Raw genomic sequence first — 22,266 nt, forward strand, 5'->3', positions numbered from 1 at the left:
ATCTGCCGCCTGTTGCATTCTAAATTGCAAATTACAAACATCTAAAGTGAATATTGAATACGTTAATGATCCTGCAGATCTAATCAATAATATTTTTTTATTTAATTTTAAGTGGGCTGCAACAATTAGTAGTAATTTTAATCTCAAATATTTTTGTTATAATTTTTCATTAAAAAATATATAAAATAAACAATAAATAAAAAGGTTTTAGTTTAAAATAAAGTGGTACGAGATAACGCCAACAAAAACAACAAATATATTGTTTATTAAACTAAAGTAGTATGTAGTAGTAAGTAGTAGGAGTAGTATAAAAAGGTATACAATTTGAATAAGTTAATAAAAAAAATATACATTGTGTTAGATTTAAAAAAAAAAATTAAAATATTTTTTAATAAAAACAAATTTAAGATAGCAGGGCCGTTATTGCAATGTACGGAGCACGATTCGCGTGAAATGGTTGTGGATGATTGATTGCCATATACAAATTTCAATATATTTACATTTCCTTTATTCAATAAATAATACAAAATAAAACATAAAACTTTTGATTTAAAAAATATTACAATTTCATATTTATTATTTCATTAATGTTTCAAAATATGTTTATACACACACATATCTAGGTATATTAATATTCTAGAAATTATTTTTAAATTCTTAAATATTCAAAAATAAGAAAATCAACCATTATCATTAAAATTACATAATTATATATTTTAGCCATACACATCCATACAAACACACCCACACATATGTATATACATATATGTTTACATATGTATGTGTGACCGTTAAAATAAAAATCCGATAGATTTACGGCTGTGTATATGGTATGAACAGTAGAGTGCTCAAAAAAATTAAATTGTAAAAACCCGTTCTGTAAAATATTAGGATAACGTCGCACAACGGCTCTGAATTTTTCACATGCAATTACAATTTTTGTAATTTACATCTCATTAGACCACATTTTGATTATCTTACATTAAAAACAAAATAATTATTTAATGGAAAAATTTTTGCAAAAACTGAAAAAACAAATATATATTTTACGCCTTGTAATTGCATCTCCAAACTTCAGAGACGTTGCGCCACCAGTTAACGTGGTACGGAACGTGTTTCTACAATCCATAGAACAATTCTAGATGGCGGGTGGCCTGTACCTTGATATTTCATCGGCCATACAATCTTGAAGCACTCGAATGTACAATACAATATACATTAGGGTGGGCCGATTTGTAAGGACAAAAATTTGCCGATATTGTGTCATCGATTTTTCGATAGCTTTGACATGAAGAAAAAAAAATTTATTGATTTATTTTTTTAAAAATATTTACGGTAATATTTAAAAAAAAACCTAAAAATAAAAGTTGAGGAAAAGTAATTTTTTTAACATTTCTGAAATTTGATTTTTTTGATATGTCGTTGTGGAATTTTTTTCCTCATGCCAAATGCTATCGAAAAATCGATGGCACAGTATCGACCCACCCTCATATACATAAAAGTTATAATTTTAATTAATTATTGCTGTCATTCAGGTAAAATTAAGTTTTATATTTAAAATACATACGCACATATTGTTTGCATACTGGTCTCAAATGTGTAGAATTAATGTCCTTGCAATAATGCTTATACTTATAATTTTGTTATTTTAACTCTAATTTACTAGAGCCTCTTTACACGATCCATACGTATCTTATATCAACATTTTACTGCGACTACTGTTGCATAAATCTTATCGTGTAAACAGAACGTTAGTAGTAGTGTTGAAGGATTCGGCAATTGAAATGTTACAAAATGATATCTTTATAAATTGAAAATTTAAGTCAAAATTGGCAAAAAAAAAGCTAAGCATTATGGTTATTTTATTCTAGAGAAAATAACGTACAAGTTCCTTTGCCCTTTTAAACTCTAGTATTTTCAAATAATTGGCATTGTTGCAATCGATATTATCAGATAAAATGGTGTAACACTTCAATTGGTGCGCCCTATACATATGTTGATATACATACAGTGGTGGCCAGCTAATTAGGGACAAAATTGTTTGTTAATTCCATGTGGTTCTTAATTAATTTTTAAAATATATATGCAAAATACACAAGTGTGTTTTATTTAGCTGTGTCAATTCATACACATACGATTTTTCTACAACTTGACCAAATTAATTTTTTTAAATGAACTTGTTTATTAACTTTTATATGATTACATTTTGATTATTAGAAAATATTCAGACCAAATATCGTATATTTAGTTATGTACATTTGTTTCGGCCATATCATGTTATTAAAAGCGAATGTTCGTTGAGGATGGTCTACATACATATTTCCACATATCGTTGTCCATATATGTTGTACTGATTTTTACAAACATTTTTTAGAAACTCGATATATTAACACCAATTTTCATAACCAAGGTCCTTTTGTTTTGGCACTATCGCATTTAAAATTCAAGTATTTGTCCCTAAATAGCTGGCCGCCACTGTATATCGATGTATTTGTGTCCACAACACAAAAATGATTTCTTTAATAAATCAATTAAACGTGTGTTCAAAAAATAAATTGGATCATTGAAATAAATTGAAATTTAATTATTAACTTGTTTCACACGCTTGTATAATTTTTAATTCTATTTGTCACATAATTTAATATTTTCTTAAGGATTCTTAAGATTGAGTTGATACGTTTTGATATTGAGAACGTAATACTGAAAAACTCAATATTTTTACAAATCTATAACAATAATAGAAAATAATAATAAAACAACGAATTAAAACTATATTTCGTTTACAGAAATGTTCACACAATAGAATAGCAGTTTGATCATTTTAAATTAATAATACGAATATTTGATTAGTTAAACAGATCCAAACAGGATTGGCCTTTTGTCTTTGCATTAAATGTATATAAAGAAATTAGTATGCCAACAATAGCTTTGTTCCAATACTTGTCAGATTTGCAGCTTTTACTGGAAACCGTACTAAAATTTTCAATATATTTTCATGTTTTTTTATACTAATTCTGACTAAAACCTGTAATTCTGTGTAGTGCTGGAACATACCAAATGTAATTTAGAAATAAATTGCTATTGAAATTAAATTATAACTTTAAGAAAGTGTATGAAAAATAAACTTTGAATACGAACGTTTTTAGCAAGTATGTACTCGTCGTATTAAACCGATTATTGTATTGCACTTATCTTATATGATTAGCTGATAACAAAAATATGGATGTTAGATTCAATTAAAAAGCTGATTTTATTCTTTTATGTGATATCAAGAATCACTTTGTAATACAATACTACGATTCTGTAAGTCAAAATAATAGAACTCATAATGAATAATTGTATATTGATTTCTATTCAATTAACCAGGCTCAACATTTTGAAAAGAAAAAAAAATAAAACATTAGACATACATATAGTTCATTAACTACATGTTTCTGTAATACGAACGAATGAAATGTATATTAAAATTACTCCAAATTTTTTTTTAAAACTGAAAATGTTTTGAAATATGCATGTATACATAATAAGGTAATTCAATTCAAAAAAGGGAAAATTACACTCTGATTCTTTTCCACTTTTAAACAACAATATAACATGAACAAAATTCCACAAAAAAAATATAACTTTTTTTTTTAATTTTTTTTCTTGTGTTTGGTTTTTAAAATGTAAAAAAATCAGAGTGTAATTTTCCATTTATTTGAAATGAATACCCTCAATTATATTGAAACTATTTGCGAAACAATTTTTAAAACCGCCTACGTGAATTATTAAACGATTAGTTTGTATATATGTATATGTTCATATCAACAACAACAACAACAAAAATATACAATAAGAAAAATATATGTTTGTAAATTTAGGAATTGATTTTGCAGCTGAGCCGGTAATAGGAGGATCTATTAATTTGTCTTGTGTTTCTGTGTTCTTTTTTAAATTCTTTTGTTTGTTTTAACCATTACAAAAGAGAATAAAAAATAATAAAATTTTAACGAACAGCATTTAAAAATTACAAGTACTTTTGTATGTGTAAATAACATTGGTTGTTATTTATAATTAATAGATCCTCCGGTAATAGGAGGATCTATTAATTTGTCTTGTGTTTCTGTGTTCTTTTTTAAATTCTTTTGTTTGTTTTAACCATTACAAAAGAGAATAAAAAATAATAAAATTTTAACGAACAGCATTTAAAAATTACAAGTACTTTTGTATGTGTAAATAACATTGGTTGTGTTTTAGTGATCTAGAAATTTACTCTTTAATCTGTGATATTCACCTCTTGGCAGTGTTGCGCCAGTACGTGAAAACATGGAATCCATGTCACTGCCTAAATCACGAGACATACTGTGGCGCCATGGTGCATTCATTGCAGTGCTGTTAAGTCTGCTGAAATCAAAAGTAAAATAACAGATGTATTAATTAAATTGTGGTTATTAACTAAATAATAGACAATAATAACAATAATTAGATTTAAGCAGCCAAGTGGATATACATACATATACAAATTAAATTAGTCAAATGTTATGTAATTAAATCTAACAAAAGACCTGCAATTCATCGAAAGTTAGTTACAAAACGATTAGGCAAAGTGTTATATGTATGTTAAAAAACCAAACGTTAAACATTGTTACGTGTTATTTTACATCAAATTCTACTTGCGATTTACAATAAACACAGCTACATATATCTTAAATTTTATCAATTTTGTCCCTGAGAATGTTTCGCGTAAAACGCTTTGAATTTTGGTACAATTTTTTTTGTGCCAATTTTTACAAAAATAAAACAAAATCCGGTCAATATTACTTTTGGAAATAATAGGGCAAGGAAGTTAAACTCACAAAAACTATATAAACAATTTTGATAGTTTTAAAAAATGGCAGGAATGTTTTGTTTCAAAATTAACTGAATAAACTATTTTCGTTACATCAATACTGGCTACCTACACACATGCATAAATATGTAGCTAATGTCTAATACCTGCCCTTTAAAATTTAGATTGGCTTTTGATGGTTCTTATTTTGTTCTTTAGTAGCTAAAACCCGTGCTGGAAATCGATTGAATGTTGTAAAATCGGTTAAAAATATTGGTATTTACATAACACTTGCTCTCAAAAGTCAAAATTTTTGGTATCAGTAGTCGAGATTTTCTTGCTCTCAAAAGGCATCGGAGCTAGTTCAGTGGCTAAATTTTAAAATACATACATACATATACCTCCATATTCATAATCAATTTGTTTTTTATAAAACAAAATTTCCATACAAAATTTGTTTTATAAACCTTTGATAAATTTATAAACTGTTTATGCATATGGGGATAGCCTATAATATTAAAAATCCTAATTGTCGTTTTTTATTTTATAAAAAAAACGTGCAAATGTATAGTACATGTATTATATTAATTAATTTAAATGCAAAATTCAAAATTATTTTCAAATTAAAAAAATTAAATACAATCATGTTTGCAAACACTTTTGGTGTGAAAACCTTGTATTATATTCTTTTACAAGAAACAGATAGGTTACAGATAAGACTTATCGATAATTGTTCACTTACTAGCAGCAACACTGTGTAATAATACCAATTATATTGCTACTTAATCGATAGAAGAACCGAATAAAATACTTATCCCATAAATTCTGCCTCAAACTAAAAAACGTACAAGCATAATAAGGTTATGTTTAAATATTTCTGCATACTATACATATGTTTCAGTGTGATTAATGATTAACAAATAGTTGCTGTATTAAATAATACCTACATACGGTAAGCCTCCATTTACGCGGTACTTTATTTACGCGAATTCGATATAACGTGAACTCAAATTAGCAACCTTTTTTTTTGAAATACGCGACTTTTTTTTTACAAGATTTTTATATAACGCGGCAACAAACAAGAAACGAAAAAACACAACCGAATATAAGATTTTTTTTGAAAACTTCGTTAATTTTTATGAATTTTTTGTTATGTTTTGATCTCTTTTATGTATTAGAATATTTTGTTTTTTTAATTGACATTTTTTCCTTAATTTTCAATAAGAAATAATTTTTTTAGTTGAGTTTTTTTACATAACTTTTGTTTTAAGTAAGTTTTTAAAAGTACAAATAAAATAAGTTTACTTAAAGTATATATCGTCGCCTTAAATGCAAACGGACGTAACCAAGGTGTATTCAATAAGGTGAAGTTACTAGCACAGCTGATTTATTGTTCGTTTATTTATATTGAGTTTGAAAGTGTCAAATAGTTGTTTACTCTTTGTGGTTGACATTTATAATATTTAAATTGAAAAAATAAAAAACGAAAAATTATTCAAATAAATTTATGAAAATCAATTAAATTAAATAAGTATTTTGGATTTGCGAGTATTTTACATATACAGCTTAATGCTTAGAACTCCTTTCGCGAATTAGGTTGTGTATTTTGGACTTGTGAGTATTTTAAACAGACAAAGCTAAATGCTGATTTTCATTACAAACTCCTTACAAGAATTAGTTTGTGTATTTTGGACTTGCTACAGTTTTACACAAACAGATGGACACTGTTAAATGGATAGTTTAAAAGTTATATTGTAATCACTAAGCTTTTTATTCACGTTCGACGCATTTATAAATTTTACCAGTAATTTATTTATTTATTTCTTAATTTTTCTGTTTTGACATTCTCAATCTCTTGACAAATAAAAAATATTGTCTTTGTTGTGTTTGTTGCCGAGACGCTCTCACCTGATTAATACGCCTTGGACGTAACCACATTTTTATTGTTTTTTACAGGATACGTTATAAAATTAATAATAATAGAGTATTCTTGACAATTGTTCAATCAATCAAAAACTCGATTTTGAATTTTTGTGTAGTTACGTCCGCTTTCATTTAAGGTGACGATATGTATGTATGTACATTAGGGTGGCCCCAAAATTTAAGTTGCGGATGTTCCCACCTAAAATGAAAATTTGATTCATTCTAAGACTACGTTTTGAATTTTTTTCGTCCTGGGGTCAATATTTGGCGAGCTGGATCGAAGGATAAAAAGGTCCTTTTTTGAAGTTTTTTACATTTTTTCCATATTTCTTCCAAAGGAAGTATATGTAAATTTGGTATCATATGAAAGGTCTTTGAGAGACGCATTCAATTGGTTAAAAGAAATTTAAAAAAAAAAAATTTTAATTAAAAAATTTTAAAAAATTTCGACAAAATTTTAGTTTTTTTTAATTTTTTCATAGAATTTATTCAAATACATAGATGAAATTTCTTGATCATAAACATCATGTAATTTCACCGAAATGGTTTTTCTCGTTTTTTAAAATTCGGTCCAGTTCAATGTTTATTCAAATTTGTTTAAACCCAATTTCATCCCTATCTGTTAAGCAGTTTTTCACATGTTACTTAAAATTAACAACAACATTCCAAAGGAATAACATTAAAATAATCATTATAGCGCTATGTATAGCAAATATTTTAGCTTAAATTTAAATATTCGCAGTGTAACAAAAGAAAAGTATAAGAATTTATACATCGATGGAAAGCTTATAAAATTTGAGTTATTTTGATGCCCATACATATACTATGAAATGAGTACAGAGATTGTCAGATAGGGATGAAATTAGGTTTAAACAAATTTGAATAAACATTGAACTGGATTGAATTTTAAGAAAACGAGAAAAACCATTTCGGTGAAATTACATGATTTTTATGATCAAGAAATTTCATCTATGTATTTGAATAAATTCTATGAAAAAATTAAAAAAAAACTAAAATTTTGTCGAAAATTTTTAAAATTTTTTAATTAAAATTTTTTTTTTTTAAATTTCTTTTAACCAATTGAATGCGTCTCTCAAAGACCTTTCATATGATACCAAATTTACATATACTTCCTTTGGAAGAAATATGGAAAAAATGTAAAAAACCTCAAAAAAGGACCTTTTTATCCTTTGATCCAGCTCGCCAAATATTGACCCCAGGACGAAAAAATTTCAAAACGTAGTCTTAGAATGAATCAAATTTTCATTTTAGGCGGGAACATCGATACCTTATTTTTTCTCCATACAAACGGGGCCACCCTAATGTACATATGTGTTTTCTATTTAACGCGATTTTTAGCTCCCAATTTCTTTTCTATTATGTGACTGAAATAAAACCGCGTAAATGGATGCCTACCTGTACATACATATGTATGTATGTAAGTACATATATGACTTAAAAATAAAATTAATATGTACAACAAAAAATTATAGTAGTAACAAATATAAACATCGCCAATTTGCGACAATAGCGTCATAACCCAAAATTTACAATTCTGGACATGAGCATGATAAAATGTTTAGGTCTCAATAAATATAATTAATTATTTAGAGTGTAATTGAAAACAAAAAAAAAAAGACTTTAAATCCATATGACGATATTATTGCAAATGAGCGACGCATTTAAAGAAAGGAAAACAAAATAGTGATTTAGATAAAATATGTAGGGAATGTACGCGTGCTATTAGGGTACTTAGAAATAGGTCCACGAAGGGAGGAGACAATGAAAATGCATCATTATACTTACACTTGTCTTTTCTCAATTGTTTCACTGTACGTGTAACTCACTTTAGATCTATTTTGTTTTAATGTTTGTATTAAAATTGTTATGTTTTTTTTTTGATATTATTGGAGCAATTTGTATTTGTTCCAGTGTCGTATAAGTATTATAGAGAAATGTAGTCGACACATACACCACAATGTTTACAATGGCGTTACAATAGCAACAATGACAACAAAAATTTATCCATGATTTAAGTATGTGTCATGTCATTAGAACGTGTGCAAATTGGATATGATTCATTTGGTTTTTGGTTTATCGTAATTATTTTTCATTTTGAACAGTTTTAACAATTATTATTTATTGTTTGTATTTGTATTTGTTAAAAAGCGCAGCATGTAAATAAAATGTAAAAAATATATTAGCATTTAACGTTAATGCAGTTAGTAGCATTAAAAATGAATTCAAAAAATATGCAGAAATACATATATGTATAGGAAAATATAACAAAACAATGAGCAAAGAAAGCAACAACATTAAATACAAATAAAATCTGCTTACCTGCCAAATGGCTCTTGATTCCAAAAAGGACTTTGTGTCTGCCTCATATTGCTTAGAAGACGACTTGAACTGGGAAAAGCAGTAGTAATATCATTGTTTACGTTCATGCGATTGGTGAGGGCCCGGACCTGTTTTTTTTTTTTAGAACAATTATATTTTGGGAACAATTATTAATTAATGAATTAAGACAGGCTACTTACACGCTGCAAAAGTGTTGAGAAAAGATTTTCCGCAGTTAAAATTTCAAAACCATCATCGTCATCTTCCTCTCCGGAACTTTGAGAATCATTTTCTTGGCTTATTTTCTTTACTGGCCTTGAGCTCCTGCAAATAAGTAAATAAACAATTATATATAGTGAAAGCTTACATTCTAAATAGTTTATAGATTTATTCTACTATTGATTCTCTTATTGAAATTAGTACGAAATGTATTGCCAACTGATCTCGAATCAGAAAAAACATTAAAATTACATAAGAGTGTTGTTTTTGTTTTCATGTTATTTTATAAATACATTTGCACACTTAAAATCTTCTATATATTACTTAAAATTCTACCGAAACCGAAACCAAAATCGAATATTCGCCCTTATCCTAAACTTGTGTATGTTTCCTCACATTTTTCAGTCCGCTTAGTTTGGCGCACTTTTTTTCGATGCCATTGTTGTATCAATAACATATTGCATAGACTTTTTATTAACTACAAGTTTCTGTTTTCAACCGATATTAAGTTGATTTCGAGATTCGAATCTTGTAAAATTAAAACTTGAACTAAAACACATAAGTCGCGAACTAAAATATATACTTATACTTATAATTTAGTAACTGCAGTTTTTGCTGGTTTATTTCAAGATTGGAAAACAAATGTTTTCTTTGTTGCTTTGTCATTGGGGCTTGAAATTGTAGAGGTGATAAAACTTACCTAAGTTTGTGTAGAGTAAAACGTGTATCATCATCACCATCGCGAATAGAAGACGACGTGCGCAATTTTTGGAATGGCGAAACATCATCGACTCCACTTTCGCTAAGCAGTGATCTGAATGAAAAAGAAATAAAATTTTAAAACGTTTCATTCTTAGCACAATAATTCTAAAACAACTTAAGAAGAAAATCATAGATTTAAAATATTAATGCTATTTTTTAAGTAAATTAAGTAAAAAGTAAATGCAATTAGTTTATATCAAATTCAAACAAAACAAATTTAAACATCTTTGTCAGTTTTGTTGAAATCTGTATTTGATATACAGAAATAATTAATTTTGCCTATGAAGACTTATGGTGTTTTGCGATATTGGGAAATTATTTTCTTACCCTATACGACGAGTTGGGCGCAAGCGTGCAAATGTTGACCGACTTGATGTGGTAGCTGTTGTATGGCTGGATTCTGATGGTTCTATGCTACCTTCACGGGGCGTAATAAATCCGCCGCCCTCTACAGCAATGGGTATTATGAACTCTCGGGGACTCTTTTTAATGGGCTGTGAGGAACCAGTTATTGTCGCCTGAGACATATTTGTGGTAGTTGTGTCTGACTCAGAATCATTGGTAGACTGGCGAGACAAAGAGCCAGATCTATGTGAAAATAATTTTAAGTTTGAATTACATATTTTATTGTTACATTATAGTTAATTAATTCGTTTTTTACGATCTTACCTATTTGTGGTATTTGAAATTGTCCGGGCGTAGGTTGAAGGTGGTCTCTGAATAGGTATAACATGTTCTTTGGGTTCTAAGCTTGAAGCTCTTTGACTTGTCATTGTCTTAATGGGACTATAAGGAACTGGACCTTCTCGTGGAGGAGCGCTGCGTAGATCAGCAACAGGGTGCTGCATCTCTGTTGTAAAACGCATTGATGGCTGTTCGGCTATAGGTGGTTTAATATCCAACTGAATTTCCGTTTTAGCGGTTTTCCGACGCGGCAAAGTTGCCGACTTGAGTGTTATAGATGCTGTTGATGTTTTCATTGTACCCGCCGATGGAGAATCGCCTGGCCCTTGAGAAACTGATGACAAATTTTTATTTAAATGAAATTTAAATTTCGTTAAAAGAATAACATTTTATAAGATACATTATTGATTGATTTATAATTCCATGTGGTTGTTTGTATCTACATACATACATACATACATTAAAAGCATATTTTAGGATTTGTTAATACATGAAGTTTTTGATGTTTGAAAGAGGGATAAATAATTAGAAAGACAAGCATGAGATTTTACAACAATTTCTTATGTGGAAAAACATTGTTTTTTTTTAAAAAACTCTACTCAAATTCGATTTTCGCATTTTTTTTTTGTACCAAATAGTCATTTAAATGTTAGGAGAATACAAAATAACTTAATTTATTCTTTGTTTTTAATTGTTGGCCACCTCTTGAACTTGAAAGCTAAAGAAAAGTATTCGATTTTCGAAGCTTTAGAACTTGTTTACGATGGTTTAACCAAAACTTATTATGTACTTATAATTTTAACCTGAGAACAAACTTTGGAAACAAGTAAAAGTATGGAAAAGTATATTGAGCAAGTGTGCGGTATGTGTATCTACAATAAGTAATAAGTCTACAGTCAAACAACAGTTGTTATTTGTAATGAACGAACGAAAGAACGAAAGAACTAACGACAGCTAAACTTACATTTCCACAATGGCGATTGAGATGCATTATAGAACGGTTTTGGCGTACTGTTAATGTTTATGACATTGCAAGAGTTGGTGAGTTTGGTAGCGCCTAGTGCTTTTGCATTGGCGTTGGTGGCGGTGTTGGTAGCTGTGGAACCAAATGGCTGTGTCGGCAGTGGGTGTTGTGGCTGTGTGAAGGACGACGAAAATGATGTTGATGGCATAGGTGAACTCGATGACGACGATACAGAGGATGGAAAGTACATATTATGGGGTGATTTGAATTGTTCTTTTCCTGTGCGTTTGGATGGCGAATTTGGTTGGACAGAACTACCAATACCACCAGCAGCTAAACGTCCCATTAATGTGTGCCGAGCAGCGGCGAGGGCAACGTTTGCATTTGGTGGCTGTGTTGAAGTGTTAGACATTGACGGATATTTTCGACAGCCCATAGGCATATCGTGACTGTAGTTTATGGCATGACTACCAGTAGTTGAGGCACTACTTGTTCCCAAAAAACTCCCACTAACCGCACGCATTTGAGCATAGCCCCCGGAACCGCCCCCGCCGCCGTTGCCGAAAAACGGTGAAGATGTTAATGGTGGTAGTGGTTGTGGCCTGTGTAAAACTAAAATATATAGATGATGAGCCAATGATGAGATGAATCTACAATACGTTATACTTATATTGTATGAATATACTTAATACATACATACATATATATGTTTGTATATATGTATATACATATATACTATATACATATATGTATATACATATACCTACATACAATTTACTAACACACTCAGTTAGTCAACCCATAATTCCCTAATGGAAATGGAATTATACATACATACAAGAAGATACATTTGAGGATTACAGACATACCTGGTTGAATTGCATTTCCAATAATCGCACGAGCATTCATCAGCTTTCGCTCCCGATCGGTTGCTGTTTTGGGAGTCTGAGAGTCACTGACATGTATATTTTCCGTTTTGGCACATAGTTGGTTGACATCTTTGGAGGACTCGGTTTGAGCTTGACGCAACAATGCAATTGAGTTTTCCATCGAACGTCGGGCTTCCTCCAACGAAAAGGATGTTACAGATGCTTTTGAGTCACTGGGTTCTACAGCAACTGCATCAGAGCTTTCATATGGAGTGCTTTCATCATCCTCAGTGGTAGTTGCGACAGCAGCTGCAGCAGCAACTTGTTCAAGAGCACGGCGTTCTCCAGCCGTGAGCTGTTGTCCAAGATTTGCAGTACCAGAAGAAGCTTTACGTTCGTACTCCTTTTTAAAATTACCAACGCTAACACCCGGAATAATTAATTTCTTACCCTTTTCTCCTGTATTCGCGTTAGAGGCATTCATTTGTTGAAATTTTTCAGCTGTCTCGAGAATACGAGATTTTCTGCGTTCAGCGTTGAATTTATTCAGTGGAGATTCATCTTGTAAACTACACTTACGAACGAATTGGTGACCTCCAGTTGCCACTTTAGAAACAATACTTTCGGGAGTAATTTGATTTTTCAATGATTTCGGCTCGTCTGGATCAATTTGTCCAATGACGTTGACTAGATCCGCCGTTTTATGTTTATTCACAAATTTCTTTATCACTTTTGTTGCACCCTTTGTCTTTTCGGGAGAATCATCCATAGAATCAATATTATTATCTGCTACCTTTTCCATAACATTAACCTTTTCTTTGCCAATATTGGTATCTGCCCTCGATTTATCTTTTATTAACTGTTCGCACAAGACATCAACCAATTCCATGTCCTTCGTTGAAAAATTTTGCGATGTATTCGACTTAATACTTGAAATAGCTGCTCCTCCTTCCCTTACCGACATCTCATCCGTTTCCATAGGTATTGTTTCTTCAACTAAAGAAGTCGTTGCTCTTGACCCGGAGTTTGCAGTTGCTCCCGATACTGATTCATCCGCCAACAAGTTCGAAGCACTCTCTTCGGTCTTATCTTTCTTTTTTAAAGCTACGCCTATTGCATTGTCTGTTGATATGGTGTTTTCGAGTTTTCGTTTGGTCTGAAGTGGACTTTGTGCAGGAGTGATGGTGCGTGTGGGAGAAGGCATAAGAGCTGCTTCGCCGCCAGCTTTAAAATATGAAAGAAAAAGGGGGACAGATGAGTTTATGTTAAAATAGATACTGTTCAAGTTTAGTTCACTATGCGTGCGTTTCAATAATTTTCATATTAAATTGTTATAATATTAAACGGAAAGGGGAACATGTGGGAAAAGGATATTTGGAAAGGAGACAATGGTGTGATACAAATGTAAAATATTAAATATCAAGACAACAACTGATATTTTGAATTTTTCTATTTCTTGATTAGTTAGTTTTTATTGGGAGCTATTTATGTGTGTGTGCGTGTGAGTGTGTCTGTTTGATAACTTACCTGCAACCATATCCAATATTCTACGTTCAGCTTCCGTATTAGGAACTACATCGCGTATTGAACCGACCGAATGGCTACGTGGAATGACAGCAGTTTTTCCCACTGAATTTCCACCATCAGCTGAAGGTACCACCAACTGTTCCGCTGTTATAGCCACGGGCGTCAACGACAAGAGAACATCTAGACGCACTGGTGTTTGATTAGCTAGATCCTCAGCTAATTCCAAGCAAGATACATTATCATTCTCATTGACCCACCAATGAGAACATATCTGTTCAATTGTAGCACGTTTTCGGGGACATACCGTAAGCATCTCACGGATTAAGGAAGATGCTCGGGAGGGTTTCTTTGGTTCATAATAGTCCCCTTGGCTAATTTGTTTAACAAGTCTTTTAAAGTTCGATCCATCAAATGGCATTGATCCATAGACTAGAGTATAAAGAAGGACACCTAGAGACCAACAATCGACTTCAGGTCCATGGTATGGAGTGCCTTCAACAATTTCAGGTGAAGCGTAGAGTGGAGAACCACAAAATGTCGCCAGCAAACATTGCTCATCGAATACATTCGATAGACCAAAATCAGCAATCTACATATATAATAAATTCCGAATCATTAACGATTATAAACATAACAAAATAACAGAATAACAGAATATCACAAAAACATAAGTTACACGAGGCAAATTTTTACTTGACCAACAAGTGCTAACACAATTTGAAAACGTTTTGTAAGAGTAAAAAGCGTCAAATAAATTTATTCTAAATTAATAATAATAGCGTAACTTTTTTAAAATAAATTTTCGTACAAAAGGAATTACATAATATATAATTTAAGCTTTTTTGGTAAAATATTTGCCTAGTGTAGACAAAGCGTTAGAATCATCTCACCTTCGCATTACCATGCTCGTCTAACAGAATATTTTCCAGTTTCAAATCTCGATGACAGATTTTATGTTTATGACAATAATAAACAGCTGTAGCTACTTGCCGAAATATTCGACGGGCCTCCTCTTCATTCAAAACTTTGCGCTCGGAAAGATAATCATACAGTTCACCGCCAGCAGCGAACTCCATAACTAGAACCATTTTTTCACGATTTTCAAATACTATATTCAAATTAGATATTTAAACAGTTAAGATACAATTGTCCAATGCATGCAGCAAATGCCACTATTTATACATACCTTCATAGATGTGTATAATGTTTGGATGCTGTACAGAACTCATAATCTGTACTTCTCTTCGTATACGTACTAGATCGGACTCTGCTTCAATTTTACATTTCTTTATGGTTTTTATAGCAACCTCTTGTCCAGTCTCTTTATTAATACCTAACTGTACTTTACCATACGTTCCTTGTCCTAGTTTCTTTATTATATCGAATCTAAAATCATACATCACAGACAATTCGATCATTATTCAAATTACACACATTATGCTGTTTTTTCTTCAACGCTGAAAATTTTTATCAAAGTCGAATTTTTTAAAGCTAAACATTTCCCAAAACAAGTACAAAATTACATATCGTGTTCGATACATATGTAGATATACAATTCAGAATAATAAAATGTGATGGTTGAGTTTATAATTAATTCAGAGTTCGTGAAAACTTTAAAATTTAAAGATATACCCCTCAATTAATTTCAACGACAAAATTAATTGAGGGGTATAGACGCAATGGTTGCAATATCCATTTGTTTCGTGAACTTATCTAATAATACCATTTAATTATACATATTTAATGAATGCTTGTTGTTAGTCAATATGCTAATATCTAAGCCGCTTTTAACTTTTTCGACCACGCTTTTTTGTGTATCAACAATTACATTTTTACTTTAATCAAGGTTAGTTTATTATAAAAAGTAAAAAAACCACCCCATTCCAAAGGTTTTTTTGGAGTGAGGTGGTTAGTTCACTAACCACCGTGGCGGTTGGCATTAAAAATAATTACGATAAAAATTTTCGTTTTGTATACATTTTTGGTAAATTGAATATTTTTGACTATATTTTCTGACCAAACAAACGAAATAGCAAAGTAACAGTGAATTCGATGAACAATAAGCACTTTGTGCTTTTTTTTATTAAATGTGTCAAAGTCTCTTAAAAAAAGCAGTTTTTTTACAATACTTTCAAATTAATTGGTCAATTCACAAGGTCTCTTATCATGTCAGCCTGTATATAAAATCTGGTAGTGAATTTAGCCAAAGTGAAACATGTTTAACTATTTATGAAAAAATTAAATGATTAATATTTGTTTTTATATTTTGTCCAAGTTAGAATTAAATGTCGTTAAGTAAACTTAAAGTAAAACTAAAATTTTGTTTGTATTATTACTTTTTAAGATAGCCAAACTATCTCAAACGGAGCAATGTCTATTTGGTTAAATCAAACTCTATATGAACATGATTCAAACAAAACATATAATATAATAAATATTAGAATCTATAGAGATGCAAGTTTTTCTCATTTATTACAGAAACTAAACAAGTCAATATGTAACATTAAAAGGGGTTGATAAGATGGTAGAAATTAGATTCATATAAATCTTAATTATTATAAGAACATTTTTTTGATGGTAGGTATCAAAATTGTAGATTTCAGACACTGCTTATATACGTCTCAATTGTGATAATTAGATATAAAAATAAGTTTTCAGATCTCAATTTGAATCAAATTGTCCGCGATATTTGAAAAATAAAATTCATACCAAAAATGCCATGACACATATCTATGACACATACAAGTTTTCTTTTTAAAAAAAATCACGCTAAAAATTCAGTTTAAGCTATATATGTCTAAGTACTTCGCTTTAGGAAAATGTTTTCTTGGTGAAATGCTATACATATTCATATGTATGTATGTTTAAATATATTTACCTTTGTCTTAACTTTTTTCTGTGATTGTTCATCTTTACATCTCCTGTATTGGCAATACCACTCATTATATTATCGATTTGGTCCTGTGGAATACCTGATGGATGGGACCCATTGTTAGTCCCACCAGTATCTTGATTTCCTATTACCATTGTGTGTCGTTTATTTTAAATGCTGAAACTGTAAATAACCAAAAAAAAAAAATAATAAATATTAAGAGAAACTCACTTTTTGTAGTATATTTTAAGAGTAGGTTATGTGCCATGTTCATTGCGGAGTTCAGTCTTAAATGCTAAAGGAATTGCAACATTGCAAATCCAAATCGCATAGTTTTTTCTGTGTATGTTGATATTGTATTGTTATGAAATTTTACACCAGATTAGGAAAAGTCAGTTGTTGTCAGCACGTGCATACAGATTTCAAAGAGAAGCTTATTTTTTGTGTGATTTTGGTTTATGATTTAATTGTCATACTTTTTAATTATTATAAAGCTTTATTGCAGGGAAATGTATATATACAATTGTAAGTATGTATTAAAAATTGCAAAAAATTTAATATTTAATTTTTTCAAGTAGAGTTAAAGCTGTTTATTCCGGATAGTTTCGATGTAAAACTATATTTCGGTTAATCTTTCAACTGTTTACTTTATGGTAAATCAAAAACATCTTGCGCATTTTTGCGGCCGCCATAGTTTTTTTTCAGTTCTTCAGCGAAAGAAAATTTTTGAAGAATGGATAAAAACTCCCAAAATACATCGCAAAAAATTTTGATTTTTTATAATCATTTACATATATATTTGAACTCATTTTTTATTTAATTCATAATTTTGTTTGATTTGCGATCACACTGTGCACTGGCAAAGAATTCCATTCAGATCGATAGTGGAGTTAATATATTTTGTTTCTTAACACTTTCAGTTTATTGCTATTTCTTTTTCTCAAATTTTTAAACAATTTCCTTTTGAAATACTAAATATTTAATATTTTTAATTAGTAAAGTTTTCGGAATTGACCAAATTAAACGTAATCTGAATGTTGTAAATGAAGTAAATACTACCCAAAATGCTGTTATAAACAAGTTTGGCAAATTTATCGTAAATATCTCTTAAAATAATTATTCGACCACAAAAGGATTGATCATTTAATTTATAATCTGAAATACTATTGATGGTAAAAATCGCTGATGTTATGGACAATATCAAAGCATAAAGGCAGAGAATGACATAATTTAACCTAAAAATTAAACAAAAGTATGAGGAAATTTATCTCAATTTAAACTGTTTCATATATAAGATTTAAGCAAAATTACAAGTTTTCAAAAATTATTTTTGAACTTTTAAAATACATTATTTATTATTATAAGAATAATCTTATTTTGAATATCAAACTAAAATCAGTAACACGATGCTATGATGGAAAAAAAAACTTGGAAAACGACCTAGCGTGGATTATAGGGCTTGCTTAGTACATTATAAATACAGCCAAATAATGAATAAAAAATGCCCATGTTTTTAACAAAACATGGTTTTAATTATTTAAATCAGATAAAAATTGTAAAAGTTATTCAACTTTTCATTTACACCAACAGAAACAGAACAGAAAACGAAAAAAAAAATAGTTGTACAATATTTTCGAACTTTTTTCTAAAAAGTTCAATAACTTTTGCAAATATAAACCGATTTTAACAATTAATGTTTCATTTTTGTCTATATAAAATAGTCTTTAAAACACTGTGCAAAAAAAAAATAGATTTCATAGAAAAAAATTAAAATAACTATTGTTGAATTTGAAAAATTACTAAAAAAAAATTAAAATTAAAGCGAAACTTTTTATAAAAACTTTGACAATTTGTTGGAATACATTTTGTGAAAGCTCAATTCTTTGCCTATCCATAAGTGTTTAAAATTTTGAAATTGATATAAAAATGTGTTAGTTAGGGGTCTAAAGAACTACGACCTACCCTAAAACAGTTTTTTTTTAAATAACTCAAACTTATTATTATTACCGATTCCAGGCAAGTTGAAAATTCAAGGAAATCACTTTAATCACTTATTTAATTAACTTTGATGTTTGTATGTTTTTCGATTGATTTCATACTAATAAAATGTTATCAATAAAATAACCGTTTAGTATTGACGTTTATGACAACAATTCTCTCTTACTCCGAAAATAATGGACATTTAATAAAAGAGGCGATAAATAAATAAATATGTGCCCCTATTTTGTTGGTCGTTAATTCAAAGATGTATCATAATATTATTTTATAGACAACTTATTAAGATTACGATATTTTTTTTACTTGTTAATATATTATAGTCATTAACACTTTTTTTTAGTATCTTATCCTGTGAAATAATTTTAACGACAAATTGTAAATAAATTCACAATACAAGTTCACAGTATGCATACATATGTACACATATGCATGTACATACGTAGTATATATTATATACATACATACATATAATTATATATATATATATTACATATTTATATGTACGTGTGCAGTCACTTAAAAGTTCAATTACTTTATACATATGTATGTATGTATGTAGGTATGTACATATATGTATATAGAGATCAGTCTGTTCTAGCATGAATGTACATAAGTAGATACATACAGATGTAAATAAACTTAAATATTCAAATATAATTTTTTGTTTTTATTTTATTTTATTAATTTGATTTGTTTTAGTGCAACACTTGGTATTTTTTTCTTTCTTGTTTATTTCATTTAGTTTTTATTGGACATTTCTTATTCTCTTATTTAATATTTTTCTTTTTATTTTATTTTTGATTTAAAAATAGCTTTTAGCTGAACACGCAACAAGAATTTTTATAAAAATCTTCTTCTTTTTTGGGCGAATGGACCAACAAGAAAAAAAATCAATGAGAACAAATAAAAAAAAAATATAATAAAAGTTAAAAAGATCTAATGAAAGAAGCTATAAGCGAAAAATCTATTATAGATACACAATTTTTCACAAAATTATTGTGAATTGATTAATAAAATTATTTAATTTTTTAAGATCGTTATACTTATGTACTACATAAATAAATATTTACTTTAAGTATATTGATTTTTTGCGTTATTGTTTTTTTTCACTTTTCACTTTTTATTTTTTAATTTATCAGATATTTAAATGTAAAACAAAATTTTCGCCGTTTTGTAAAAACATTATTGTTTCTTATTTGATTTTGTATTACGAATTTAAAACCGAAATATAAAATATACATATAAAAATATGTATTTCAACGCGAAGGTATGTGTGTATATTGTATATATTTCAATGGGATTTCAGTTGGTTCAGTCTGCTTCAAATGAATAGTGTCGAGTTGTGCCGCAATTCTACTTGTGCGTGAACGAACGAACGAAAGAAAATGTGAAAATCGACTAAAGTTTTGAATAGCATCTGCAGACAAATATCCTAAAAATAAATTAGAATGGGAGAAAGAGATTCGACATTTTTGAAATGAAAATGAAATAATGTATTTGAAAAATGGGGAAAGATGCACGGCACCCTGAAAGAAAATTGTGTTTTTAATTCTGATCAACTTTGTATTGCCTAGGACTAAATATTTTATTTATATTATTACATACATACATATGTACATATGTACTATGTATATACCAAACTTAACATGAAAATATTAAGATATTATAATAATATTAATTATTATTTTGAATATGAAAATCGATTGCATTAAATATTAAATCTTTTTTTGCCATGTTTTTAATTTGAAAAAATATACATACTTATACTATGTATTTATGTTAGTACGTACTCTCACAATATTATAATATGTCTCAGCTGTTATATTTATTTTCTTCTCTTAAATGTTTGATGCTAATATATCATCGATCAATGTGTTTCTTATTTCAAATTTTTTTAAATACATATTGATATATGGGTGGTGAGATCAATACAAAATTTCATATTCAACACATACTACGTCCATATGTATGTACATTAAAGTGTTCCAAACATTTTTTTTTGGAATTTTGGAACGCATACCATCTATTTTTTTACTATAGTTAAATATGAAATTTTCTCTTTCTATCATGGTTGCAAACCCAAAAGACAAAAATTGGTTAAAAAATATTAAAGTTATTAAAAAATCGCTAGGCCATTAACGTGCCTCAGGCCACTAGAACAAGAAATGTAGGAACAAAATTAACATATTTTGAGAAATGTTAAAATAAAAGCTTATTTTTACTTAAAATATACCCATATTTACTTGTATATGAGTTTTTGTCTTCGTAGGATACCGTTAACCTAATCTACGTTTCCGATACTGTAAAATTTCTACACGATTGAATGTCCGATAAAAATTTGGTAGAAAATACAAATATTTTTAAAGAACTCACGAACGGTTATTACTAGAACCAACATTTTTCTTGGGAGATATACCAAGGTTTATTTTGAGATGGTAACCAAATCACCATTTTTTGCGAGTCGGTTTTGTAATTATATATTCAAACATCCTGATTAATAAATTCTTCTATTGATGATTGTGATTGCATATTCCAAAAAATTAGTTAAGTTTTTATAAACAGTTTCGCATTTTTTTTCGTAATTTTTCAAATTCAACAATAGTTATTTTAATTTTTTTCTATAAAAAGTATCTTGTAAATTAAAAACTGTACAAATATTTTTTTTGTTTGTATATAAAATTGTTAAAAGTTGAATAACTTTTACAATTTTCATTCGATTTGAAAAATTAAAACCATTTTTTTATCATTTGAATTGTGTTATGTTTCAAATGGATTTTGGAGCAATTTTGATAGAATTATCAAAAGGCCTTACAATAGTGAAATAATTTGTTCTATTAAGGACTGCGGCAATAAAAAAGGACCTTTTTGTGTCAGTTTTATAATTGGGACTCAAAATTTGCGACTGATCGAGAACTATCGATTTTTGTCGCTTACGTCTTTTTGGCTGTTATGGCTCGATATTTATGAAAAACTTTGATACCATTTTTAAAAATATTGATTTATTTTATAGAAAATTATAGCATTTGACAATATTTCGTAAAAGATATAAATTGTTTTATATCTTAAATAAATAAATTTCCGAAGATTTAGTACACAATTTTTAATACATTTCCTATTAGCGTCCTCAAATAAAAATAAATTTAAGGAGACTTTTTTCATATTAAATAAAAATTTAATACAATAATCGATCGATCGATAAATATTTTGATGTTCAAATACAGTGTTTGGCCAGAAAAGCATGTAAGTGACTGAAATTTAGTCCAAAAATAAAGAATAAAATATGTGATCGAAAAAAAAAATT

General features: G+C 28.9%; 1 protein-coding gene across 2 annotated transcripts in view; it reads right to left on the reverse strand.

The window, feature by feature from the left end:
• Nuak1 (Nuak family kinase 1) overlaps positions 1 to 22,266 on the reverse strand; it is a 46,064-nt gene that overhangs the window by 14,187 nt on the left and 9,611 nt on the right. Inside the window, exons 2-13 of one of the 2 annotated variants that reach the window (XM_065498201.1) lie at positions 16,974 to 17,150; positions 15,282 to 15,481; positions 14,986 to 15,203; positions 14,096 to 14,684; positions 12,569 to 13,792; positions 10,721 to 11,069; positions 10,379 to 10,639; positions 9,990 to 10,103; positions 9,271 to 9,394; positions 9,071 to 9,198; positions 8,537 to 8,584; positions 4,253 to 4,383 (exon numbers count right to left, since the gene is read on the reverse strand). In XM_065498201.1, coding sequence (XP_065354273.1) covers positions 4,253 to 4,383; positions 8,537 to 8,584; positions 9,071 to 9,198; positions 9,271 to 9,394; positions 9,990 to 10,103; positions 10,379 to 10,639; positions 10,721 to 11,069; positions 12,569 to 13,792; positions 14,096 to 14,684; positions 14,986 to 15,203; positions 15,282 to 15,481; positions 16,974 to 17,122 — 3,535 coding nt within the window. In that variant the 5' untranslated portion in view covers positions 17,123 to 17,150. The remainder of the gene's footprint in view (positions 1 to 4,252; positions 4,384 to 8,536; positions 8,585 to 9,070; positions 9,199 to 9,270; positions 9,395 to 9,989; positions 10,104 to 10,378; positions 10,640 to 10,720; positions 11,070 to 12,568; positions 13,793 to 14,095; positions 14,685 to 14,985; positions 15,204 to 15,281; positions 15,482 to 16,973; positions 17,151 to 22,266) is intronic. The other variant, XM_065498200.1, reaches the window with a different exon arrangement.

This window comes from Calliphora vicina, chromosome 1, assembly GCF_958450345.1.
Source record: "Calliphora vicina chromosome 1, idCalVici1.1, whole genome shotgun sequence".
Taxonomy (NCBI): Eukaryota; Metazoa; Arthropoda; class Insecta; order Diptera; family Calliphoridae; genus Calliphora; species Calliphora vicina.